The sequence below is a fragment of the Camarhynchus parvulus genome, chromosome 8, assembly GCF_901933205.1.
Source record: "Camarhynchus parvulus chromosome 8, STF_HiC, whole genome shotgun sequence".
Lineage (NCBI taxonomy): Eukaryota > Metazoa > Chordata > Aves > Passeriformes > Thraupidae > Camarhynchus > Camarhynchus parvulus.
Genome location: NC_044578.1, coordinates 29667176 through 29690471, shown reverse-complemented (window position 1 = coordinate 29690471; position 23296 = coordinate 29667176). Strand labels below are relative to the sequence as shown.

Sequence of the window (23296 nt, the reverse complement as noted above, 5' to 3'; positions counted from 1 at the left end):
GCTCCTTCCTGTGCTCTGTGTCTCTGCTCTTTGTGTTGTGGCAGTACGGAGGAGAGCCCAGCCTGACTGGAATACTGAGGAGAGTTCATTTGGGACAAGGGAGCAGAGCCAGCAGCGGGAGGGAGCAGCACAAAGGGAGGTACAGCTTTGGAGAGCAGCAGAGAGGGTCTGCAGACAGGGCTGGATCTTGGAACTGAACCCAGCACTTGGCTGCTGTCTGTGCAAAGCCTGGGGAAGGAAGGGAGGCTGTGTGTCCTGTGGTGGGGAGCCACTAGGAGGAGCGTGCAGGCTGCTGGAGCTGGGCAGAGCCTGCTCCTCCAGTGCCCCTGCTGGAAACGCAGATTTCTAGAAAGTTTTGGGACTGTCCTAAAGCAGAGAGCCAGGAAGGCTCAGTGATCAGAAGCTGGGAAGGGGAGCAGGGCATTAGAGCTGTGTGTGTTACTTCCAGTAGGAGATATCACCTTGTTTATGTGCCCAGTATGGCTTTGTGCTCTGTGACTGAGTGCTGTGCAAGCAGAGCAGCTGTTGTTTGTCCCCTGCTTGCCCATGAGATAAATCAGGTACTTGCTGAAAAAATGCTCCTGTATTTCTGCTGGTGGGCTCCAGTGGAGCAATCAGCAGAGTGAGGTTCCCCTCTGCTGCCATCTCAGTCCCTCTTGCTTTCCAGGTGCCTCTGAAGGATGTGCAGGAACACAGTAAAATCAGCAGGGAAGCATCAGTGACTACAGCTGCAGTTTTGGGGCTTTAGGGAATTCACATAATGTTCAGAAGCTGCTGGAACTCAAGCACTCACAACTTTTATGGGTTGCTGAAAATACGTGGACATGTTTTAAATCTTAATTATCTTGCATCAAGGAGGGTATAACAAGGGTGAAAAATCAGCAGCATGAGGTGGTCTTCCTGCACTGTCCTCTCTGACTGGCAGAGAGGGAGATTCATCAGAGGGGGAGCTAAGTTAAATTAGAGGTTTGGAGGAGCCTTTCTCTTTCCACTGGCAATGCAGGGATCCTGGTTGGATGAGTGTGACTTTAGTCTTTGTGGACATCCCATCACTGGAGGCTTGAGGAGAGTAAGACCAGTATCTCCCAAAGTACTCAGAGTGTGTGAGAGTTCATCCTGGGGCATTTGTCAGCTTTGAGTGCTCGACTGTCACAACTTCAGGATCCTTCTTGTGATAACCTGGATGTAGATTTGAAGGCTTTTGTCTGTGTTTCACTTCAGGTTAATATCTGAAGTGAATGTCACCTATGTCACCAGTTGTCACCAGTAATCAATGGCTAGTTGTTGAATAATTTTTCCTTCAACTGTTTCTTTTCCCCAGGGATGTGATTAGAACATCCATAGTTACATTGAGTTGTCAGATCACTTTGATTTTTATAGCCCTTGCTTCTCTCAGCTAGCCTTTACTTTTTGTGGAAGTTTTACACTTCAGCAGCAAAGTTTTTTTGTTTTATGATGATCTTAGTTTTTACAGGAATATCTTAAGTTCTCTTGGGTTTACAGTAGGTTTGCATCCCATCACTGGAGGCTTGAGGAGAGTAAGACCAGTATCTCCCAAAGTACTCAGACTATGTGAGAATATTCATCCTGGAGCATTTGTCACCTTTGAGTGCTCGACTGTCACAACTTCAGGATCCTTCTTGTGATAACCTGGATGTAGATTTGAAGGCTTTAACTTCAGGTTAATATTTGAAGGAAATGTCACCTATGTCACCAGTAATCAGTGGCTAGTTGTTGAATAATTTTTCCTTCAGCTGTTTCTTTTCCCCAGGGATGTGATTAGAACATCTGTACAAACAGTTACACTGAGTTATCAGATCACTTTGATTTTTATAGCCCTTGCTTCTCTCAGCTAGCCTTTACTTTTTGTGGAAGTTTTACACTTCAGCAGCAAAGTTTTTTTGTTTTATTATCTTAGTCTTTAGAGGAATATGTTAAGTTCTGTTGAGTTTGCAGTAGGTTACTCGTGCTTGGAAGGAAGACAACTCGCTAACTGTGGGGCTTTAAGAAGAGGTCTGTGTTAAAGCAACTGGAGGCACTGTGTGTAGCTCAAGGGGAAGGCTTGTAGGAAGGTTTCCATGCCTCTGCCAGGTTCCTGTATCCCCATCTCCCCCTCTGCAGACGGCTGCACCCCACTGATGCTGGCATCTCTGCGTGCGGGCGGCTCCGACATCAGCGAGGATGATGAGGACGGGGAGGATTCCTCAGCAAACATCATCACAGATCTGATCTACCAGGGGGCCAACCTGCAGGCGCAGACAGACCGCACTGGGGAGATGGCCCTGCACCTGGCAGCCCGCTACTCCCGAGCCGACGCCGCCAAGCGGCTCCTGGATGCCGGGGCCGATGCCAATGCCCGGGACAACATGGGACGGACCCCTCTGCATGCGGCCGTGGCTGCTGACGCCCAGGGCGTCTTCCAGGTATGGCTGCTGGAGAGCTCTGTGCTTATATGAGCCTGTCCAAGCTGTGCTCTGCTCAGTCACAACCCTGCTCTCGTGCCTTCCACAGTGTGGTGGTGAGGCAGAGCTGTCTACACCCAGTTTCCTTGGGTATTCACTGCTTGAAGAGCTCAGCATGCATAAATCATCTGGCGTGTATTTATTTGGTCTGTTTGCCTGTCACCTGCTTTCTGGGTCCTTGGATTTCAGTGCTCAGGCTGCTTTGTCATGGTAAAATTTCTCCTCAGTTTTGGTCTGTAGTGGTATTGAAAAAAATCCATCTTCCCCTGTTGTCCAGATCCTGATCCGTAACAGAGTGACAGACCTGGACGCTCGGATGAACGACGGGACGACCCCGTTGATTCTGGCTGCACGTCTGGCTGTGGAAGGGATGGTGGCCGAGCTCATCAATTGCCAGGCTGATGTCAACGCCGTGGATGACCACGGTAATGGGAACACCGTGTGCCAGGCTGGGCAAATGTTTGCTGTGGTGTGAGCAGGGAGGGGTGGGTTGTGCTCTCCCAAAGTGGGAGCTCTGCATGAATTCTGTAGCTAAATCACACACTGGGCTCTCCTGCAAAGTCCTCCAGTGGTAATAAACTACAGGCTGCTGCACAGTGGCTTGGCTAAATAATCCTGGAGGAGAAGCAAAATAGCTCCTTGGTTTGTTACTGATGTTGTTGTGTTTCCCTGCAGGTAAATCTGCTCTTCACTGGGCTGCTGCTGTCAACAATGTGGAAGCAACACTAGTACTGCTGAAAAATGGGGCCAACAGAGACATGCAGGACAACAAGGTACAGTGTGGCAGTGCTCAGCAAGCCTGTGCTTCCTATCTCAAAGCATCTCTTTGCTGTTGGTAGTGAGCTAAGTTCAGATTTTCTGAACTGGGTGCTCAGTGCAGGTCTTCCAAACCCAGACTGTGACTGGAGCTCTCCCCAGGTGCTGGGTGTCTGACAGGGTTCCTGATATGGGAGAGCAGTTCTCTTCCTTGTTTGGCCAGGTGCTGGGCATCAATGCTGTCCTGCTTTCCTTGCAGGGAAGGAATGCAAGACACAGTCACTGCTGTGTGAGAGCAGCAGGTGAAGTGCTGCTGGTGTCAAACAGCTGGATTCCAGTTAGCAGTTAGAAAAATACCTGGTGGCACAGCAGCAGTGATGTCCTGTGATGTTTCCAGGGATCTCAGTGCAGGGTGGAGATGGGGGACAAGCTCCTCTGTTTGACAGACTGCACTGTGCAGATGTTCTGTAGCTTCACTGTTAGTTTTTGCAGTGTCTCAGTCCTTGATTTATCTCCTCTGCCTAAAGCATCTCTTTTGGATTATTATCACTCAGTAGATTTTAGAGCTACCAACAAGTTCTAGTTCCTTACTGGGCTGTTTTAGCCTTTTGTACCTTCTCCCTCATAGGAGGCAATAGGAGAAAGGCACCAGGTGCTTTCATGGTTCCTCCAAGGTTCCAGGGCACAATAGCATCCTTCCTGGTGGGAAAGTTCAGCCTGTGCTCCACCGCTGTGTATGAAATTATCTGCAATCTGCCTTTTTCAGTGGGCAACTCCCAGGATGGGTGGCTCTTGGGCACTGTTAACATGACACTGCATGATACAGTGCTTGCCAGTCTGCCACACCATAAGGGACTATGAGTTGTAAGTCAGTCCCCCCACACTGGAGCTGCTAAAATATTTATTCTGTGTTTCCAGGAGGAGACTCCACTCTTCCTCGCTGCTCGGGAAGGCAGCTTTGAAGCAGCAAAAATCCTGCTGGACCATTTTGCCAACCGAGACATCACGGACCACATGGACCGGCTGCCGCGGGACGTGGCCCAGGACCGGATGCACCACGACATCGTGCAGCTCCTCAACGAGTACAACGTGGCCCACAGCCCTGCCGGGCACCCCGGGGCCATGCTGAACTCTGCCCTCTCCCCTGTCATCTGTGGCCCCAACAGGTCCTTCCTCAACCTGAAACACGCATCACTAAGCAAGAAGTCACGGAAACCGAATGCCAAAGGCATGCCCACTAGCCTCACCAAAGATGCAAAGAGGAGGAGGAAGAAGTCCCTCAGCGAGGGCAAAGGGCAGTTTTCCGAGAGCTCCGTGACCCTGTCACCGGTGGATTCCCTGGAGTCTCCCCATGCTTTTGCATCTGAACCAACCCCCTCTCCTGTGATGCCGTCACCAGGGGTGCTGCACTCATCGCCCAGCTCGCTGCTGACGGCTGCGTCGGTGCAGGCCGCGCACACCATGTCCTTCTCCAACCTGCACGAGATGCAGCCCCTGGGCCGTGGCTCCAGCACGGTGCTGCCCTCCGTCAGCCAGCTGCTGTCTCAGCACAGAACCACCCCTCCCAACAGCGGGCTGGGCAGGCTGCGGCCAGGCAACGTCTCCAGCGAGTGGATGAACCGCATGGAGGTGAACGAGTCCCAGTACAACGAGATGTTCGGCATGGTGCCCCAGGTGATGCATTCCCACCCCAGCGTTTCGCAGCAGAGCGGCTTGGTTCAAGCGGACGCGAAGCACCTGGGGGTGTCCAGGGAGTCTCTGCCCCCCATCATGACTTTCCAGCTGGTTCCCAAGGGCAGCATAAACCAGCAAGCACTGCCACAGCAGGCCCAGTCCAACTGCGCTCAGAACATGGCTGGCCCTCTTAGCAACATGTACCAGATCCCAGATCTAGCCCAGCTGCCCAGCGCCTCGTTCTCCATGGCTGCCATCCCTCAGCAGGATGGGCAGGTGGCTCAGACGGTCCTCCCGGCCTACCACCAGTTCCAGAGCTCGATGGGGAAGTACCCCACGCCTCCCTCCCAGCACAGCTGCTACTCCTCGGCCACAGAACGGACTCCTAGCCACAACCGGCACTTACAAGGGGAGCACCCGTACCTGACTCCGTCGCCCGAATCTCCGGACCAGTGGTCGAGCTCTTCCCCCCACTCTGCCTCTGACTGGTCTGACGTGGCCACCAGTCCCAGCAACAACCAGCGCGGGCCCGCGGCCGCCCACATGCCGGAGCAGCAGCGGAACAACATGCAGGTGTACGCCTGACGGCTGCCCACAGAGCAGCCCCACTAAAGCGGACTCCAGAACTCATGAAGGTCTTCCAGGATGGAAATGAAGAACCATTTTAGTATCCAAGAGTCTTAATGAGCCCAGGATGTTCTTTCGTTGGAGGGACTGTGGTCGCTGTAGACTTGTATGCTTTCATGCTAAATGGAGAACTGTAGAAGCTGGTGATGGAGAAGACCAGCTGGGTCACTTCTGACCAACTGGATGTGACTGCTGTCTGCACTGGATTCTCCAGTCTGCTTTTAAACACGTTCCACCATTGCTTTGGGGAGACAGCTCTTCAGCTTAATACATCTGTGGTCATTTCTCCAGAAATTTAGCCAAAACCAGCTTTGTATCCTTATTTTGTTACTCCTCCTGTTACCCACGTAACCTCTCTCTGAAGCACCTTCTACTAGTTCTCCTCGAGTTCAAGTTGCCTTGTCTTGACACAGCTCAGAGCTGCACCCACATTCCTAGCCCTGCTCCTTCCCTCGTCCACTCTTGCTCAGCAAGCGAGCTGGACCTCCCAAAACACCTGCAGGTCAAGTGACACCTCCTGTCACGCAGCTTCACCCCTTCCTCTTCAGGAGTCTTTGCCTTGTAGAGACCCACTAACATCCCTTAGCGTTCTCACTGCCTGCTCCCCAGGTATTATGAGATTATATATACATATAGTCTTTTTAGATTGTTTGTTTTGTTATTTTCCCTCCCAAAAACGCTGGTCCGACCTGGTCTTCCCACCACAGTGGCCCATGGGCCCATCTCTTCCCTGAGACACCCCTGACCATTTTGACACACTACCCTCCCCGTGCCCCCATCCTGCCAGGAGCATCCATGACTGCCTCCATGGGCTCCCATGCCAGAAGAGATGCACTGCAACTGATACAGGCCTTTTGGGATGAGCACGAGTGTTTCAAAAACTGCTAACACAAGCTCCCAGCGTTCTTGCACAGTAGTCCCCTCCCCTCCATCCAAGGGTGGCTGTGTGTCCTGTCCTCCAGATACCATATGCTGCCTCTTTATGGTATTATCAACAAGTGCCAAACATGTGGTTACATGTTTGCGGTGTGTGTCCTTCTGCATCAGGAACGACACCCAGCCCTTTGAGAAGTGTCCCTTTTGCTGCAGCCCTGGGTCACAGCGGCCTGTGCTCCCCTCGCAGCGCACGGAGGCCGCAGCACTGACTGCCCCGCAGGCCTCCAGGAGCTGGGCTGTGGCAGCCGACCAAATAGCTCAGAAACCATTGCCTCCTGCAGCCTGGTGCACAGCTCTGGGGCTGTCCTCTGCCCTCAGCTCCAGCCTGAGCAGAGCTCTCCCAGCCCAGGGGGCCCCTGTGCTCTGTGGGACAGTAGGGCCGCTCGTGGTGCGGCTGCTCCATCGTTTGGAGCTGTGGCAGCCAGTTGGCACTGACCTTGGCACACAGCCGCCCCTTCTGCTTTGTCCACAAGAGCAGCGCTTCTCCGAAGGGCTCCAGACCAGCCAGCAGCCGAAGTGAACATTGTGGGGATGGTTTGCTCCTACCTCTTCAGGGGAGTGCTGCAGACACGTCTTCCAAAGAGCTCGGGGTGCCAGCTGCTGCCAAAGGACTGAAGGCCGCTGCCCTGCGAGCCGCCATCCAACACCCTACCGTGTACAGTATTGCCTCTGCTCTTCCCTCCCATTCTAATCAAGAGTCAAAGTTGCTTTGCTTGTTTTTGTTTTGTTTTGTTTTCCAATTCCACCCCATGGTACATGAAGGCAGGGCCTCAGGAGGAGCTGGTTCCCGGGGCCGTCGCTTTGGGCTGACGTTTTTAGTTTTTAGCTGTGTGTGGAGCTGCCGCTTTTCCCGGCGCACACAGCATTCCCGGCACGCTGGCTGCAGCGGGGCAGCTGACTCAGACCTCCAGGGGTCTGTCCAGGTACACCTTTCACTGCAAATAATGAAGTGTTGCTACAACCATGCTAAAGAAACAAAGGGCTTTTGCTCGTTAGCTCCAAATAACCAAGTGCCTTTTTATATATGTGGCTACCTTTTACAAGATGAGTGCTTTCTGTGGAATGAAGCCGGTTCCGTGCCTGGCTGTTAATACGATGGCCCTCTGCCTTTCTTCTCTATTTTTTTTTAACTACTTGTAAAGATAATATCTCCTTAAGGTGGTATTTTATCTCGTAAGTTGTAGAGTAACCATTCACACAGCATCATTTTCCTATATTAATAATGGAAAATATTTGCTTATTTTTACATTTTTTATAAAAGTCTTTTATGAAAATAGTTGCTGCCAAATGTATAAGCAATTTTTATCCCCAGAATAAAAAGTATGTGCCCATTTTCTGTGTGCTGCTGTTTTCATTTTGTTTTCCTGGCTACTGTGGCACAGCCACCGGTTTATAAATGAATCAGGGGTGCTCTGTCTCATCACCACGTGAACCTCACCATGTAGCTCCACCCAAGGGAGCTGGAAGCAGCCTGGAGTGGGTGTAGCAGGTGGATTTTGGGTCTCTTGGTTAGCTGGGAAGGGGGCAGTGAGCAGCAGCCAAGCAGCTGGGCATACTGGGAAGGATGGGGAGGGACTGGGATGGGTCCTTTCCTGGGCACTTTGGGTGAGAGCTCTCACTTGCCTGTGGGAGCCAGGGAAGGCTTTTAGGAAGGTGCTGAGTGAGTGTGGGCTGGGCAGTGGGCAGTGGGGCTGTGGATTCACTCACTCTCTCAGGTCCTGCTTGCTGCCCTTGGTTGTTTCCTGTCCTTTCAGTAGAGAAGAGGACTCTCATCCCTGGAGCTGGGGCTGCCTCCCTGGCTTTGTCTCAGCAGCTGATGCATGGAATCCTTAAGGCTGAAACTGGAACAGACCCCTAAGATCATCGAGTCCAACCTTTACCCTGGCACTGTTTTGTTCACCGCTTAACCATGTCCCCACATGCCACATGCCACATTTTGGAGCATTCCAGGGATGGTGATTCCACCTCTTTCTGGGCAGCCTGATCCAATGCCTGACTGCCCTTTCATTGACAAAATTTTCCCTCATATCCTGTCTAAATCTCCCCTGGTGCAACCTGAAGCCATTTCCTCTCATCCTATTGCTTCTTACCTGCGAGAAGAGACCAACCCCCACCTGCCTACTGCCTCCTCAGGTTGTTGTAGTGATAAGGTCTCCCCTGAGCCTCCATTTCTCCAGACCAAGAGCATGAAGATGTGTGATTCTCCAGCCCCTGAAACAGGGAACCACCCCTCCTCTGTGCTGGTCTCAGGCTGGGAGAGTTTGACTTGAGCAATCAGAAAACAAGCAGTCAGTAGCTGCTGAGCTGTGTTTGCAGCACAGAGGTGCCACTGGAGCCTTGGGCTCCCCGGGTGCTCACCTGGCTGTTCTCCAGCTCTTGCTGTGGACTCAGATGGAGCCAGCAGCTGAGTTACGATGCTGAGCAGAGGTAAAGTTGCTGGGGGCGTTTTAAGGGTTTAATATTCAAACAGTGCAGCTCCTTTATCTCCTGGTAGAGCCAGCTGGGCGAGTCCAAACCTCCGGGAGGCGTTCATCCACGTTCTCCCACAGCTTGCACATCTGTGCCAAAGTTTAGCGAGCTCTGCTGAGCCCCTGGCACAGCAGCATCGAGCTCCCTGGTGCTCAGGCTGAGACTTGAAGCTGTCTTGGGGCTGCTCCTGCCTCCTCCCCAGCCCAGCATGGCCAGGGGCTTGTGGAAACTTGCTGTGCTGCATCCAAGCTGAGCCATCCAGGCAGGGAGCTGCCACATCCCTTATCTAACTGAGGAGTAGTGGAGCAGCCTCAGGCTCTTTGGGGGAGATTTTTCACTGTTTTTCCATAAATCAAGGGTGGAGTCCTGTTTTCTGGGGAGTTGCTGTGTTTGCAGGGTTTTGCCATTGATCAGGGCAGCTGATGTGTGGCAGGTTGTTTCTTCAGAAGTGATAGCAGGCAGCAGCTGTGTTTGGACACGAGAAGGTGTCACCCCAGAGGATGCCTAGCAAGCAGCAGCAGCTCTATCCTGCTGTGTGGGTGAAGGAGAGGGGCCTGATCCTCCTCCTTTCCCGGGGCAGAAGCCAGGCCTGCCCCTGCACGCCGGCAGGGAGCTGTTCCCTGTGGGTGTAGCAGCGTTCACCAGCTGCGTGTTTCAGCAAATGCTGCTGCACAGGAGAGCCCGTGGCAGGTCCCTTGGGCTGGACAAGGCTTGAGCCTGACACAAGCTCTCCATGTGGGGGGAAGCAGGGCTAGCCCTGGGTCTGGATCCTCTGCAGGCCACACTAATGCTGGTGAGCACCAGGCCCTCAAGGGCAGCTCCCCACTTCCCACCAGCCTGCACCAAGGGTTTTGGGGAGGGAGAGCCGGGCGTTGGCCGGAGCTGCCAGCAGCAGGATGATCTTTCAAAGCCGCTCTGGTCCATCGGGAGCCAGCGAAGTGACGCTGCAGAGCAGCGTGGTGGCACAGGAACGTGGAGAACTCCACAGGTGCACAGGGCACCCGGGGCGTGGAGCAAAGACCGTGGCAGAGAAGGCTGTGCCAGTCCTCGCCGCAGGGCTCCAGCTGCTGGGCCCGGAGCTCATCCCTGTGGCTCCATGCTGGCAGCAGCCTCCCCGGGCTGGGGCTGCAGGGAGCGGCAGGGGCAGCGGGGCCTGTGCTGCGGGAGCCGCCCCTCTGCAGCGGGGTCAGTGCTGCGGGGGCCCCTCTGAGCTGGTCGTGCTGCGGGAGCCGCCCCTGCAGCTGGGGTGTGCTTGAGCGGGTGCGGCCCTGCAGTGGTCGTGTACTGAGTTGCTCTGAGCGGGGCCGTGCTGCGGGGCGCCCTCTGCAGCTGGCAGTGCTGCGGGAGCGCCCTCTGCAGCGGGGTCAGTGCGGGGCTGCCCTTGCAGCGGGGCGGCGCCCCTCTGCGTGGGTCAGTGCTGCGGGAGCCGCCCCTCTGCAGCGGGGTCAGTGCTGCGGGAGCTGCCCCTCTGCAGCGGGGCCCGTGCTGCGGGAGCCGCCCCTCTGCAGCTGGGTCAGTGCTGCGGGAGCGGCCCTCTGCAGGGCGGCCGTGCTGCGGGAGCCGCCCCTCTGCAGCTGGGTCAGTGCTGCGGGAGCCGCCCCTCTGCAGCTGGGTCAGTGCTGCGGGAGCCGCCCCTCTGCAGCGGGGCCCGTGCTGCGGGAGCCGCCCCTCTGCAGCTGGGTCAGTGCTGCGGGAGCCGCCCCTCTGCAGCTGGGTCAGTGCTGCGGGAGCTGCCCCTCTGCAGCGGGGCCCGTGCTGCGGGAGCCGCCCCTCTGCAGCTGGGTCAGTGCTGCGGGAGCCGCCCCTCTGCAGCGGGGCCCGTGCTGCGGGAGCCGCCCCTCTGCAGCGGGGCCCGTGCTGCGGGAGCTGCCCCTTCCTCCCGGAGGGACACCCAGTGACGAGGGCTTGCGTCACGGCCGGGCCCGAGGGCTGGGCATCCTCCCCGCTATCTGATGGCACCGCCAGCCCCCGGCTGCAGGCTGTTCCCACATCCCGGCGTCCCGTCCTGCTCGCAAACATCCCCCGGCAGTTCAAACAAGGGCGGTGTGCGGGTGACGCATGGCACGGCCGGGCAGGGTGCGGGGCCCGGCTGGGTGCCCTCCCTTGGTTGGGGACAGGGGCAGTGCCAGGGGGTCGGACCCGCGGCAGGTCCCGCTGGTGTCAGGGATGCCCTGGCCGGGATCGGGGATCACGCCCGGGGCTCAGCCCCGCCAGCCCTCGGGCGATGCAGGGCTGGCCCAGCGGGCATCCCTGCCAGGTGCCAGGCTGCTCGGGGCTGGAAGATTGTATCTGTATCGCGGGAGCAATTAATGATGATTGCAGGGGATTTATTGACCAACTAGGACAGGTTCTTCCTGTCTGTTTCCGGAGATATGTTAAATGCAAACAGATTGGAGGTCTGGGCAATTTTCCAGCAAAGTGGGGAGGATGGAGGGGGGTCAGCAGTAACATTTTTATAGTGAGAATCACCTGAGTAGGGCAAACAGATGCTGATGAGCAGCAGGCTATAAAGGGCAGCTCCTCTCCTCTCCCGTCCCGGTGACTCGCCACAAGCCGCTATTCCTCGCCATCTCCGGACAACAGGTGAGGAAGAGGAGCCTCGCAAGGCAGCTGGGGCCTCGGGATGCTCAGAGCTGGCTCACGGGCAGACAGGAGCTGGTGCCTCTCCCTCTGCCCTCGCTGCATGGGGCAGGCTGTGATGCTGCATTTTTCAGCCCTGCGTTGACTTTTGTCGCTGCTTCTTTGAGGGGAAGACGAGCTGAATCTGCAAATCGGCCCCGCTGCCCGGGGATTAGCCCAGATAAAGGGGAACTGCGCTGATGGGGCCGATTTGCCTCCCCGGCCTGGGCAGCGCTACGAGCTCAGGGCGTGCAAACGCCGCCGTGCACGCAGTGCCTGCAGCCCCACCCGTGCCACTGCCTGGTTGGGGTCCCGTGTCCGCTACAGGGCCCTCCCCTTGTCCCCACAGAGCAGTTTGGCTCTCCCGGTTGTCTCCTGCCGAGTCTGGGGCTGCTGGGGCCAGGACAATCCGCTGCCAGTGTGGGCTGGGGACTCCAAGCCATGCCTGGGGCACGGGCTGCAGAACTGGGGCAGTGCCCTGTGCCGGGGGGCAGACAGGCAGCCACAGCCTGTCATCTCCTCCGGGCGGCTCAAAGGGGCCAGGTGGGCGGGTTTGCACTCTCTGAGCACAGAGAGCATCCTCTGTCCCCAGGGGACCCTGTGTGAGCCTCCCGAGCCTTTACAGGGAGCAAGGAGGATGGCGGCTGCGGCCAGACTCGCCCTCCTGCTGCTGGGCTGCGTGGGGCTCCTGCGGCCGCTCGGTGAGTGCCAGGGCTCGGGGGGCAGCGGGGAGCCCCGCTCCTCGCCAGGCAGGGATGCCGGCTGTGCTCATCCCTGCCCGCCGCTCTCCCCAAACAGAAGGCAGGTACATCGGCTACTGCCCCGCCGGCTGGTCCTACTACAAGCTCAGCTGCTTCAAATACTTCTCCGAGCCCCGGAGCTGGGACGAGGCTGAGGTAAGCGCAGCGGGGTACACAGAGGAACAGGGATCCCCCGTCTCCGCGGGGCGCCCTGGCGCTGACACCTCTCCCTGCAGAGTCGGTGCCAGGACGTCAAGAAAGGCGCCCACCTGGCCTGGGTGGAGGACGACCTCGAGGCAGCCACCCTGCGCAGAACCATCTTCTACTACCAGCATGTGCAGCCCGTCTGGATTGGACTGCAAAAGAGCAAAGAGGTGAGGTGTGCGCGGCAGGGCTGATGGGGGCTGGGAGACAGCAGGGCCGTGCCTCTGAACCCCCCTCGCCCTGCACAGAGCCAGGCGTGGCAGTGGACGAGTGGGAAGGACTACAGCGGCACCAGTGAGGTGCCTGGGAGCGGTGCCCGCGGGGCGAGCTGCGCCGCGCTGACCCATGACAGCAGTGAGTGCCCGCTCCCGCAGCCACCGCAGCGCCCGGGCTGGCGGCACTGCCCCGTGCTCCTGCCGGGCCAGCCCCGCCGGGGCTGCGGTGGGCACGGCTGGTGCCCGTCCTCGCCGTGGCCCCGCCATTCCCCTGCCTGTCTCTCCCGCAGACTTCTCCGTGTGGTCCAGCGCCGACTGCTCCCGGCAGCATCCCTACATCTGCAAGTTCTACCCCTTGCACTGAGCGCAGCCCCGGCCCGCGGCGGACCCCGCGCCGGCGGCGTTCCTCCCGTGCCACCTCCGTGTCTCTCCCCGCAACTCCTATAAATACATCTTATAAAAAAAGAAGCATGCAAGTGCTGTGTGAGCCTGGTGCTGGTGCAAAGCCCTGGGCTGCCCCGTGAGAGGGAGAGAGACGGGCTCTGACCCGGCTCCCCGAGCTTCCCGGCTTCCAGAGGCTTCTGCGCTGCCGGTGCGGGCAGAGCTGTTCGGGGATGTGTCCCCAGGAGCTGCGGGGACCGTCGCTCTCCTGGCTGAGCACTCGGGTTTGCTCGTACCAGCCCTCGGGTGCCAAACACCACGGGCGTCCCTGAGGAGCAGGTGCGGGGACAGGAGTGTCCCCAGAGCGCAGACACGGAGACTGGGACACAGACGTGGGTGGGGACGGGAGCTGTGGTGGGTGTGCAGGCATGGGGACAGGTGATCCCCCAGGTGCAGACAGCTCCACAGGGCTCCGGGGCCTGCAACACGGCCCCATGGCCATGTTGACAGCAGCACTGGGACCAAAGGTCCCTTTTGTGCCACTGTTATCTTGCCACGGGCATCACGTGGCTGTTTGCTCTGCTGTTTTGAGATGGCTCTGCCCCCACCCAGCTCACGAGTTTTTGCCCCCCAGAGCTGCGGCACGTGTGAGGCTCGGACGGTGCCGGCCCCCGAGCCCGGCCGCCCTCTGCTCCCTGCCCAGGCCCCGGGGGCGGCGGGGAGGCCGCGCAGTGACCGCAGCGAGCTCGGCACAGCCCGTGCCGCTGCTCGGCCCCGGCTCCGGCTCCGCGTCCCCGGGTTTTGGGGCACACGAGACGGAGACACCTGGCAGGCTCCCCCCTCCGAGGCTGCGCTGCCCCTGCTGCGTTGGCTGGCGCTCGGTGACCTTTGAGCGCCAGGGTCCGGCAGGCTGATAAAGGCCGGGAGGGCTGTGCCGAGCTGCCCACGCAGTTTATAAAAGCACTACGCGAGGCCCATCCCGCTGTCCGCCTGTCCGGCCGGCCGTCCCTCCGTCCACAGCGCGGTCGGGGCGAAGATGCTGCGCTTGGTCGGGCACGCCGCACGCTGCTGGGGGGCGAGGTGGGCACCGCCCGCGCCGGAGCGGGCACCCCGGGGCACCCAGCACCCCGCGGCCTGGCAGAGGGCATGGTGAGCACCCACGTGGATCGGGGGGGCTGGAGACACAACCAGGGTAGGGCTGGGGAGCTGGCTGAGCTCTTAAACCTTGCTGGGGAAGGGGAGCCTCTCCCTCCTCCCTGCAGCACTGCCAGGCACAAGGAGCTACCAGGGATCTGGGGTGCTCCCAGCGTGGGCTGCTCGCTGGTGGCATCTCTGCAGGGCCACCCTCTGTGCCCAAGACTGCCACGGGATTGTTGCCACTCGCTCTGTCCCACAGCCTCTCCAGTGCTGCCAGGACCGGTGCCTGGCCCAAGGACGTGGGCATCCTGGCCCTGGAGGTGTACTTCCCTGCCCAGTACGTGGATCAGGAGGAGCTGGAGCGGTTTGATGGCGTGGAGGCCGGCAAGTACACGCGGGGCCTGGGCCAGAAGCAGATGGGCTTCTGTGCTGCCCATGAGGACATCAACTCCCTGTGCCTGACCGTGGTGCAGCGGCTGGTGGAGCGCGGGCGCCTCTCCTGGGACGCCATCGGCCGCCTGGAGGTGGGCACCGAGACCGTCATCGACAAATCCAAGGCCGTCAAGACCGTCCTCATGCAACTTTTCCATGACTCTGGCAACACCGATGTGGAGGGCATCGACACCACCAACGCCTGCTACGGGGGCACAGCCTCGCTCTTCAACGCAGCCGCCTGGGTGGAGTCCAGTGCCTGGGATGGTGAGTACAGGCAGGGACCCTGCCGTGGGACAGGGGAAGGAGGCAGGAGGTGGCCTGAAACCCAAAGATTCTCCAACTGCAAAGGGCGCCACTGCACCTCCAGGCTCTCCGTCACCCCTGTTTCTTGCCCATCTTGGTGTGACACACAAGATGGGAACACACAAGGGCCACGGGATGGAGGCTTCCACCCGCTGGTGGCCCTGCCAGTCCCTCTGTCCTCCCCCAGGTCGCTATGCCGTGGTGGTGTGTGGGGACATCGCTGTCTACGCCACGGGGAACGCGCGGCCCACGGGAGGTGCCGGTGCCATCGCCATGCTGGTGGGACCCAACGCCCCGCTGGTGCTGGAGAGAGGTCGGTGCCATGAGGCCCTGGGGGTGGCGAGCTGATGGGTGCTGTCCCTGGGGGCCATGCATCCATGTCCCAGCCCTGGGCAGAGCTGCTCAGCCAGACTCTGCTGGCTACTCGGATGCTGGCTAGCCCCATCCCTGTGGGCACCATGGAGCGACTCAGGGAGGCTGCTGGATTCCAGGGCTGCAGTGGCAGGCAGCACCCCGGGTGTTTGCCACCGGGCTGGGACCTCCCGATGCTCTCTGACAGCTGGCTCTCCCCGTGCCCCTAGGCCTGCGTGGAACCCACATGGAGCATGCCTACGACTTCTACAAGCCCAATCTGTCCTCTGAGTACCCGGTGGTGGACGGGCAGCTCTCCATCCAGTGCTACCTGCGGGCGCTGGACCGCTGCTACGCCGTGTACCGGCGGAAGGCGCAGAGCCAGTGGCAGCAGGGTGAGTGGCAGCGCCCCTGAGGTGCCCAGCACAGCCCCCTGCATACTGATGGCCCCGTGTTGCCTCCCAGCTGGCATCCAGAGGCCCTTCACCCTCGATGACTTCAAGTACATCATCTTCCACTCGCCCTTCTGCAAGCTGGTGCAGAAGTCGGTGGGGCGGCTGCTGCTGAACGACTTCTTGGCCTGCCCCAACCCCGACACAGCCTCCGGCCTCTACAAGGGGCTGCAATCCTTCCGGTGGGTCCCTGGGCTGTGTCCCCATCCCTCAGCCCAGACAGGCACGTGCTGCTCTGGGGTTCCAGCTGGTCTCTCTCTGGGCAGTGGTGTGAAGCTGGAGGACACCTACACCAGCAAGGAGGTGGAGAAGGCATTCCAGGCTGCCAGCCAGGACATCTTCAACCAGAAGACCAAGCCCTCCCTGCTCCTCTCCTCCCGCAATGGCAACATGTACACACCATCCATGTATGGCTGCCTGGCCTCCCTCCTGTCCCAGTGAGTCCCCCAAAACGCTGGCTTGGGGAGAGGGAGGAGGTCATTTTGGGGAGGGCACTCTCTGTCTGGATGGAGGGGCAGAACTCATCTCCTAGCCCTCATCTCCCCCTGCCTCAACAGGACCCGATCCTTTCATTGCTCACAACCCCCAGTGCGGATGCATCCTGGTCCAGGCCATCTCCCTGCCAGACTTTTCATCCCAGCTTGTTGGAGCTGAGCCAGTGCCTAAAGCCCCTCTGTCATCAATGGGAGGATGAAAACCCTTGTTGTCATGCCCAGTAGAATGAGTGACCCCATGGGAAAGGAGTCATGGGAACAGACAGGCTCTGAGGGGAACAAAAGCCTTGTCCTGGGCCTCCCTGGCACCACCGCACTGCCTCGGGGCTACACTCCTTCAGAAATGTGGCCCCAAGGATCTGCCTGCCTACCAAGCAGGCAGCCCCCTACGCTGCCCCCACAGCCCTGTATCTCCCTCTCAGCCCAAATGTCCTGTAACCCCCTCACCCCTCGCTTCAGGCGCTCAGCACGGGACCTGGCCGGCTCCCGGATCGGTGCCTTCTCCTACGGCTCGGGACTGGCGGCCAGCATGTTCTCCTTCCGCGTCTCGCAGGATGCAGCCCCAGGTGGGCCCCAGGGGAGAGAGGGGCTGGGAAGGGAGGGCAGCGTGGGGCTGTCAGCGCTGCCATCTCACACACGGGGTGCCCCTTGCCAGGCTCCCCCCTGGACAAGCTGGTCTCCAGCCTGGCTGACCTGCCCGCCCGCCTGGACGCCCGCAAGCGCGTGGCCCCGCAGGACTTCGCCGAGATCATGAAGCGGCGGGAGGAAACCCATCACTTGGGTGAGTGGGGCTGGGGGGATGTGAGCCTGCCCTGCTGGGACCCCACAGCACCCCTGAGCATCACTGCCCTCTCCCTGCAGCCGACCACGCTCCCCACGGCTCCCAGGCGGATCTGTTCCCCGGAACCTGGTACCTGACCCGGGTGGATTCCAAGTACCGCCGCGAATATGCCAGGAAGCCCATCTAGAGTGGGATCACCAGAGTGGTGAGCCCTGGAGAGGGGGATGCTCTCTTTCCCCCATTCATTCCCCACATCTGGGGCTGGTCTGTGTGGGAAAGTTCCCTTTGCATGGGTGGGGAATGGCCAGCAGTGGCTCGGGCCCCAGAGCTGCTGGAGATGGCAGTGGCTTCTGCAAACACCTGGACAGTGTGGGGGAATAAAGGTGTGGATGGGAGGGGGCAGCAGCCCAGCTCTGGCTCCTGGTCTTGAATGGTCTCCTCCCACCCCCGGTCCCTCCCAAATAACAACCACCAGTCTGGATCACAGCTGCTTAAGGGATTTATTCCATGGCCAGCTGCCCTGTTAGACATGGGAGTTTGCCCTGAGTCTGGGGGACTCAAGGAAGCCTCAGCCTCCCAGTTGCCAGTTTATGGGGGCAAGATGGCATTTTCCCCACGATGTCATTAAACTGAAACCTCCTCATGGTAAAACCCGTGGGCAGGAGGGCACAGGTGACACAGTAGCTCACAGGGAGGTTCGTGCCCCTTGCAGTGCTGCTCTCTGAGCCATGGCCCATCACGGGATTGTGGCCACAGGAACCTTTGCACCCTTCAGCAAACAGCAACAAGGCCAGGGAGCAGCAGGGGCAGGAGGGAGGGGGTTTGGGGTTGAGGACAAAGGACCACACAAGGCACAACATGCTCTCTCCTTCTAGACCCTTTATTGAACATGGGGCCACCCCAAACCCAGTGTGGGGCTCAGGGATGGCCATGTGCAATGCTTCCCCAGCTGGGGAGGGCCCAGCTGCTGTGGCTGTGGGGAGAGTCCCTGTCAGCAGTCGGGTTCTATGGCAGGTGGAGCTGGAAGATTTCTGTGACACGTGGCTTTAGCTCGCCGAGGCTGGGCAGGGGGGCTGAGAGCCCCACGATGCTCCACTGCTCCCCTGCCACCGTGCTGGAGCTGTGGTAGGACAGGAGCTGGGCCCCTGCCTTGCTCAGCAGCCCTGGAGGGGAGCACAGGAATTAGGGACCACAGGCTGCCCCCACTGCCCCAGCAGGGAGCTGAGCCTCTCTGCTCGCCCCAACTCCCTGCTCAGAGGCCCATGACACCATTTCTTCCTCCAGCCCAAGTCCTTTGCTCAACATCACACAACCCCCGGCCCAAACCCCCCATCCCATCCATCCATCCATCCAGGCACCATCTGCTGCAGCAGGGGCTCAGCTCTAGGTCGGGTGTGGGGGTTCCCCAGGCTGTCCCTGCAGCTCAGGGCTGGCACAGGCACTCACCGGTCAGCGTGGCCAGAGCACTGGTGTCTGAGGCTTTGGCTCTGTAGATGAGGAGGGGGCCGGACAGTGGGGCTGGCAGCTTGAAGGCAGCCCCATTGATCTGCCGCAGGACCGGGGTGCTGCCCTGCACTGTCCCTGTCACCTGGTGTGGGGTGCCCTGCAGGGACACCTGCACCAGACCCGTGCTGCTGTCGGGCTCAGGGGCCACATCGCTGTGGGTGGCTGTGACCTGCCAGGGAGACACGGCCACTCAGTGCCCAGGTCCTGTGTGTGTCTGGGGCAGGGAAGGGATGTCCTTGGGAGCACCCAGGGAACAGCCAGCCTCAATGCTGCATTAGCAGCACGGTGGGGTGTCCCCAGGCTCATGCTGCTTGCTGGGGAAGGCACACCAGGCTGGGGTGCAGAGCCTGGGTGTCCACGCACCTTCAGCCCAGCCTCCTGGGCCAGCAGCGTGGCATTCACCAGGGTCACCTCCTTCTGTGTCCCTCCAGCCAGCATGCCTGCAGCCACAGCAGGTGTCAGGTAACTCCCAGCCTCCTTCAGGGGTGTTCCTGGGGTGCAGGGAGGAGGTGTGCATGAGCCAGCAGCAGAGAGGTCAGGCCCACAGTGGAGTGGCCTGCCTGGGGCTGGTCCTTCCACCCACCCAATCCATCCACCCATCCATCCCTGCACACTCTAGGGCTCCAATCTCACTGTTAACCACCTTCCTGTCTATCTGTTCTCCTGCCTGCCCATTGGAGCCCCCACACCCAGGCTCACCTAGGGTGCAGACCTGCATGCTGCCCTGCATTTGCTTGCCCACCGTGCACAGCACCGTGCCCAGGGCCCTGGCCAGGGCGATCCAGGGCTTGGTCTGGGGTGAAAAAGCCTTGCTGAGAGCCTGCCCATTAACCTGCAGGAGAGAGTGAGCGGTGAGAGCCTGCTGGGGATCCCCCATGGAGCACTGCTCCCAATGCCCCCATGGGTTACAGCTGGGGTAGCTGAGGCACAGAGCTCAGGTGCTGCAGGGCACTCACGACGCCGGTCAGCCCCTTCCCCGTGGCCATGTCCACGATCTGCATGGCGATTTCCTTGCCGCAGCGGCTCTGTGCCTCCCGCGTGCTGGCACCGAGGTGTGGGCAGGAGATGACGTTGGGGTGGTTCACCAGGTCACGGTCCTTTGGGGGCTCCTGCAGACACAGTTCCATCCTGCCATCAGCTCCCAGCACCCAGCTGGGAGCTCGGAGCAGGGGGCATTTACCCCGCCTCCTTTGCAAGGAGAGAAGCTGAGGGTGGCTCCTGGTCCCAGCCCCACAGGGTTTGCTAGGCTGCTTTGGGCAAAATTGAGGTGGTGCTGAGAGAGAGCCAAGCTCAGGAGGTCCCCACAGCCCCACTCACCTGTGTGAAGACATCGAGGGCGGCCCCGCCACACTGCCCCGACTGCAGCGCCCGCAGCAGCGCGCCCTCGTCCACGATGCCACCGCGGGCACAGTTCACCACCTGCACGCCGCGGCGGCACTTGGCAAAGGTGCTGTCGTTCAGGAGCCCTGCAGAAGGAGGGCTGTGAGCAGAAGGGGGCTGCCCCAGCTCTCCCCAAACCTCCCTGTGACCGTGCCCGCTCCATACCCGTGGTGGAGGGCAGCAGCGGCGTGTGCACCGTGATGAAGTCGCAGCGGGGCCAGATCTGCTCCAGCGGCAGCTGCTCCACACCAAAGGTGGCTGAGACATCGGGGGTGATGATGGGGTCGTAGCCAATGGTCTGAGGCAGAGCAGGCACTCACTCTTACAGCCTGGCACGGTGGCTCTGGCCAGGTCAGGAAGGTTGATGCTTCCCATCGTTCCTCCCTGCCCCATCTCCTCACCTTCATGCCAAAAGCCTGCATGCGAGTGGCCACCTCCCTGCCGATGCGTCCCAGCCCCAGCACGGCCAGCGTCTTCCCGTTCAGCTCCATGCCCATGTACTGGGGAGTACAGGGAGAGTGAGCGAGCACACCCCACACGGACACCCCCCCAGAGGCGCTTCACTGCCTCCTACCTTCTTACGGTCCCACTTGCCCTCCTTCATGGAGGCAGCTGCCTGTGGGATCTGCCTAAAAAGGAGGCGGTGGTCAGTGCGGGGTAGGGGGCTGTAGGGCACACCTGTCTGCATCCTGCCTTGTGCTCACCTGGCCAGGCACAGGATCATCCCACAGGTGAGCTCGGCGGCGCTGAGGCTGTTCCCAGTAGGAGTGCTGGGGATGGAGAGGGGTGTCAGTGGTGTGAGTCCCCTGGGCTGACAGGGATCTGTGCCCCGTGAGGATGGAGGCACACAGGGGGTGCCAGGGCTGCCATGGGTGGGGAGGGCACCCTACTGAAGTCTCCCCGACCACCCCAGGTTCACGGGTACGGATGTCCCCACACTCCTGCTCTTACTTCATGACCAGGACGCCCTTCCTGGTGGCTGCCTCCACGTCCACATTGTCCACACCGGTGCCAGCTCGGCCCACCACCTTCAGCCTCTCTGCTGCCTCCAGCACCTCGGCCGTGACTTTGGTGGCCGAGCGGACGATGAGCCCATCGCAGTCCTAAGGGGTGACAGACACGGCGAATGGGACCAGGATCTGGGGCCATGGCCCCGGGTGGGTGACGGGACGGGGGCTGCCGCCGCCGGGTCCGGGACCTGCCGTGCGAAACCGGCCGGGCTCTTGCATCAGACGGGAGGCGGGGACCGGTCGAAGGGGTCCGCTGGCACCCGGGACCGCCGGCCTGAGCTGTGCCCACCCATGCACCCAGCCAGCCAGCCAGCCAGCCACGCGTGGGCGCAGCCCTGCCTCACCCGAATCTCCCGCAGCAGCTCCTCCTTGCTCAGCCCGGGCTTCTCCTGCACCCGGAGCCCGCCGGCCTGCAGGATCTCCCGGCAGCAGGGGTCCAGGCTCTCGCTGATCAGCACTTTCTGCAGCTTGCCCAGGGCCATGGCGGGAGCGGGGCGGCGGCACGGGGAGGGACGGGACGGGGGCGCCGGCTCTCTCCGCACGCCGCCGAGAGGCTGCTGCTGCCCCTCCGCCGCGCTAAAAGGGCTGCGAGCGGTCACGTTTTTCGGGCTCATTGGGTCCCGTCTCCATAATCCCACCTCCTTCCCTTCCCCTCCCCGCCCCAGCCCGCCCGGTTCCCCCCTCATCCCCCCCGCCCCCGGGGGGGAGGAGCCTGCGGGGCCAGGTTTGGGCCGGGCCCCCCAGCAGCCGCAGAGAAAAGGAAGGAGGGGCCCTGCCAGGACCCCGTGGGTCGGGGAGCCACGAAAACCGGGGCCAGCCTGTCCCGACCCTGCCTCAGTTTCTCCGTCCCGCCTATGACAGCTCAGTAAGGCAGGAGGGGGACGGCAGTGGCAGGCACGATGGCGTGGGTGGTTCCCCACAAAGCTGGGGGTGCCGCTGGCAGGGGCAGCCCAGCCCATGGCGAACCCAGACATACCCTCCCCAGCTCGCCCAGGAATGGGGGTTCCCCAGACCCCACAGCTCAGAGGTGAGGCAGTGCCGCGGCCCCGGCCCACCCCCGACTTGGTGCCTGCTGTTGAGCAATGCCCCTGATAAGGGACCGGGGGCGCGGGGCCAGCCCTGGCCCCTGGCTCCCAATGCCGTGGGGTGCACGGGAGCCACCCAGCAAACGCCCTCCATGCGACAAGAGCCAGGTGGCCGCGTCCAGTGACCTCACAGGGGGAAGTGCTGGCCCTGGTGGGGAGGGGGCCGGGAGCCCGGGCGTGTGGATGGCAAAGGATGCGGCCAGACCCTGACCGGGCACCGGGACCCGACACACCCCAGATCCCGCCCGTGGGGAGCAGGGGCTGGCCCTGCCTTCCAGCACTTTCTACGGATGGGGGGTGGGCAGAACCCACCCAGCGCTGCCAAGCCAGGTCCTAATGGGAGTGGGCCCGTCCCCAGGCTCTGCGGGACCAAAGTGCCCTGTGTGAGACCTGGGGGGCCCCGGAGGCTGTCAAACCAAGCGGAGCCCAAGTGACGGAGCTGTCCCAGCAGACTGGAGGTGGCCGGAGTAGGATGAGTGTCCTCGCCGCAGGCAGCGCCGCCTGGGTGGGAGAGCCCAGCGCTTTGTACAGCCTGGCACCACCCGGGGCCGGTGCCGCCCTGCAGCCACGGCCGGGGACATCCGTGACGCCAGAGCGGGGAAAGTCCAGGGCGGCCGGCGCGGGGTGAGAGATGCGGTCAAGGGCAGCGGCTGGTGAAATCTGCAGCGATCCCGGAACGGCCCCTCGGCCCCTCGGCAGGGAACTGTGACCCGGGCACCGCCACAGGGCAGCCTCGCCACGGCCTCCCGGGTGGCGTGGGCTGGGGACACCCTCCCTGCGGGACCTGCTGCGGCTGGGACACGGCCCCGCACGCAGCCCTTGGCACAGCCGGGCGCCGGTCTCTGTTTTAGCCATTAGGACCTTGCTCCAGGTGCCCGGAGGACACACCAGGACCTGCCATCCCGGCGCCCCGCTCCCCGGCCGGCACCGCCGGTGGCTCCTCTCCCGCGCCTGTGGCCCGTTGGTGCGGAGGACACGCGTGGCCGAGCCGTGGCTGCCGGCGCCAGCGCGTTTGCGGCTTTTCCCGGCCGGCTGGTGCCCTCTCCTGGGCATCGCGGCCAGAGGCACAGCCCCACGGCACCCGCGCCTCGCCGCGGGCCTGCGGGGACACCGGCAGTGCTGACGGCGTGCCTGTGCCAGCAGGCATGTACCCACACCCCTGGCCACCAACAGAGCCGCCTGGAGGGGACCCAAAGGCTGGAGGGGACCCAAAGGTGGCAGGGCCAGCGGGATGGGTGCCGGGGGATGGGGGCTGTGGTGGCTGATGAGCCACAACGGG

General features: G+C 61.0%; 4 protein-coding genes across 4 annotated transcripts in view; 3 read left to right on the top strand and 1 right to left on the bottom strand.

Moving 5' to 3' along the window:
* The window catches only part of NOTCH2 (notch receptor 2), a 91953-nt gene extending 84167 nt beyond the window's left edge, over positions 1-7786 (top strand). The window contains exons 30-33 of the mRNA XM_030953915.1: positions 2122-2423; positions 2740-2887; positions 3138-3235; positions 4137-7786. Of these exons, the coding sequence (XP_030809775.1) occupies positions 2122-2423; positions 2740-2887; positions 3138-3235; positions 4137-5477 (1889 nt within the window). The 3' untranslated portion in view covers positions 5478-7786. The remainder of the gene's footprint in view (positions 1-2121; positions 2424-2739; positions 2888-3137; positions 3236-4136) is intronic.
* A 3643-nt stretch (positions 7787-11429) lies between these two features.
* REG4 (regenerating family member 4) lies at positions 11430-13066 on the top strand. The gene is made up of 6 exons (XM_030952976.1): positions 11430-11507; positions 12169-12244; positions 12342-12439; positions 12520-12657; positions 12736-12841; positions 12993-13066. The coding sequence occupies exons 2-6, from the start codon at positions 12181-12183 to the stop codon at positions 13064-13066; spliced, it is 480 nt and encodes a 159-aa protein (XP_030808836.1). The 5' UTR covers positions 11430-11507; positions 12169-12180.
* A 989-nt stretch (positions 13067-14055) lies between these two features.
* Positions 14056-17394, top strand: HMGCS2 (3-hydroxy-3-methylglutaryl-CoA synthase 2). The gene is made up of 9 exons (XM_030953488.1): positions 14056-14232; positions 14480-14919; positions 15146-15271; positions 15540-15704; positions 15775-15943; positions 16028-16198; positions 16715-16821; positions 16911-17036; positions 17117-17394. The coding sequence occupies exons 1-9, from the start codon at positions 14120-14122 to the stop codon at positions 17221-17223; spliced, it is 1524 nt and encodes a 507-aa protein (XP_030809348.1). The 5' UTR covers positions 14056-14119; the 3' UTR covers positions 17224-17394.
* A 501-nt stretch (positions 17395-17895) lies between these two features.
* Positions 17896-21522, bottom strand: PHGDH (phosphoglycerate dehydrogenase). The gene is made up of 12 exons (XM_030953382.1): positions 21277-21522; positions 20874-21025; positions 20627-20692; positions 20497-20551; positions 20324-20422; positions 20088-20220; positions 19860-20008; positions 19499-19651; positions 19242-19374; positions 18906-19033; positions 18483-18711; positions 17896-18199 (listed from the first exon to the last, which is right to left on the bottom strand). Exons 1-12 carry the CDS (start codon positions 21412-21414, stop codon positions 18042-18044), a joined length of 1593 nt encoding a protein of 530 aa, XP_030809242.1. The 5' UTR covers positions 21415-21522; the 3' UTR covers positions 17896-18041.
* Positions 21523-23296: the final 1774 nt, after the last annotated feature.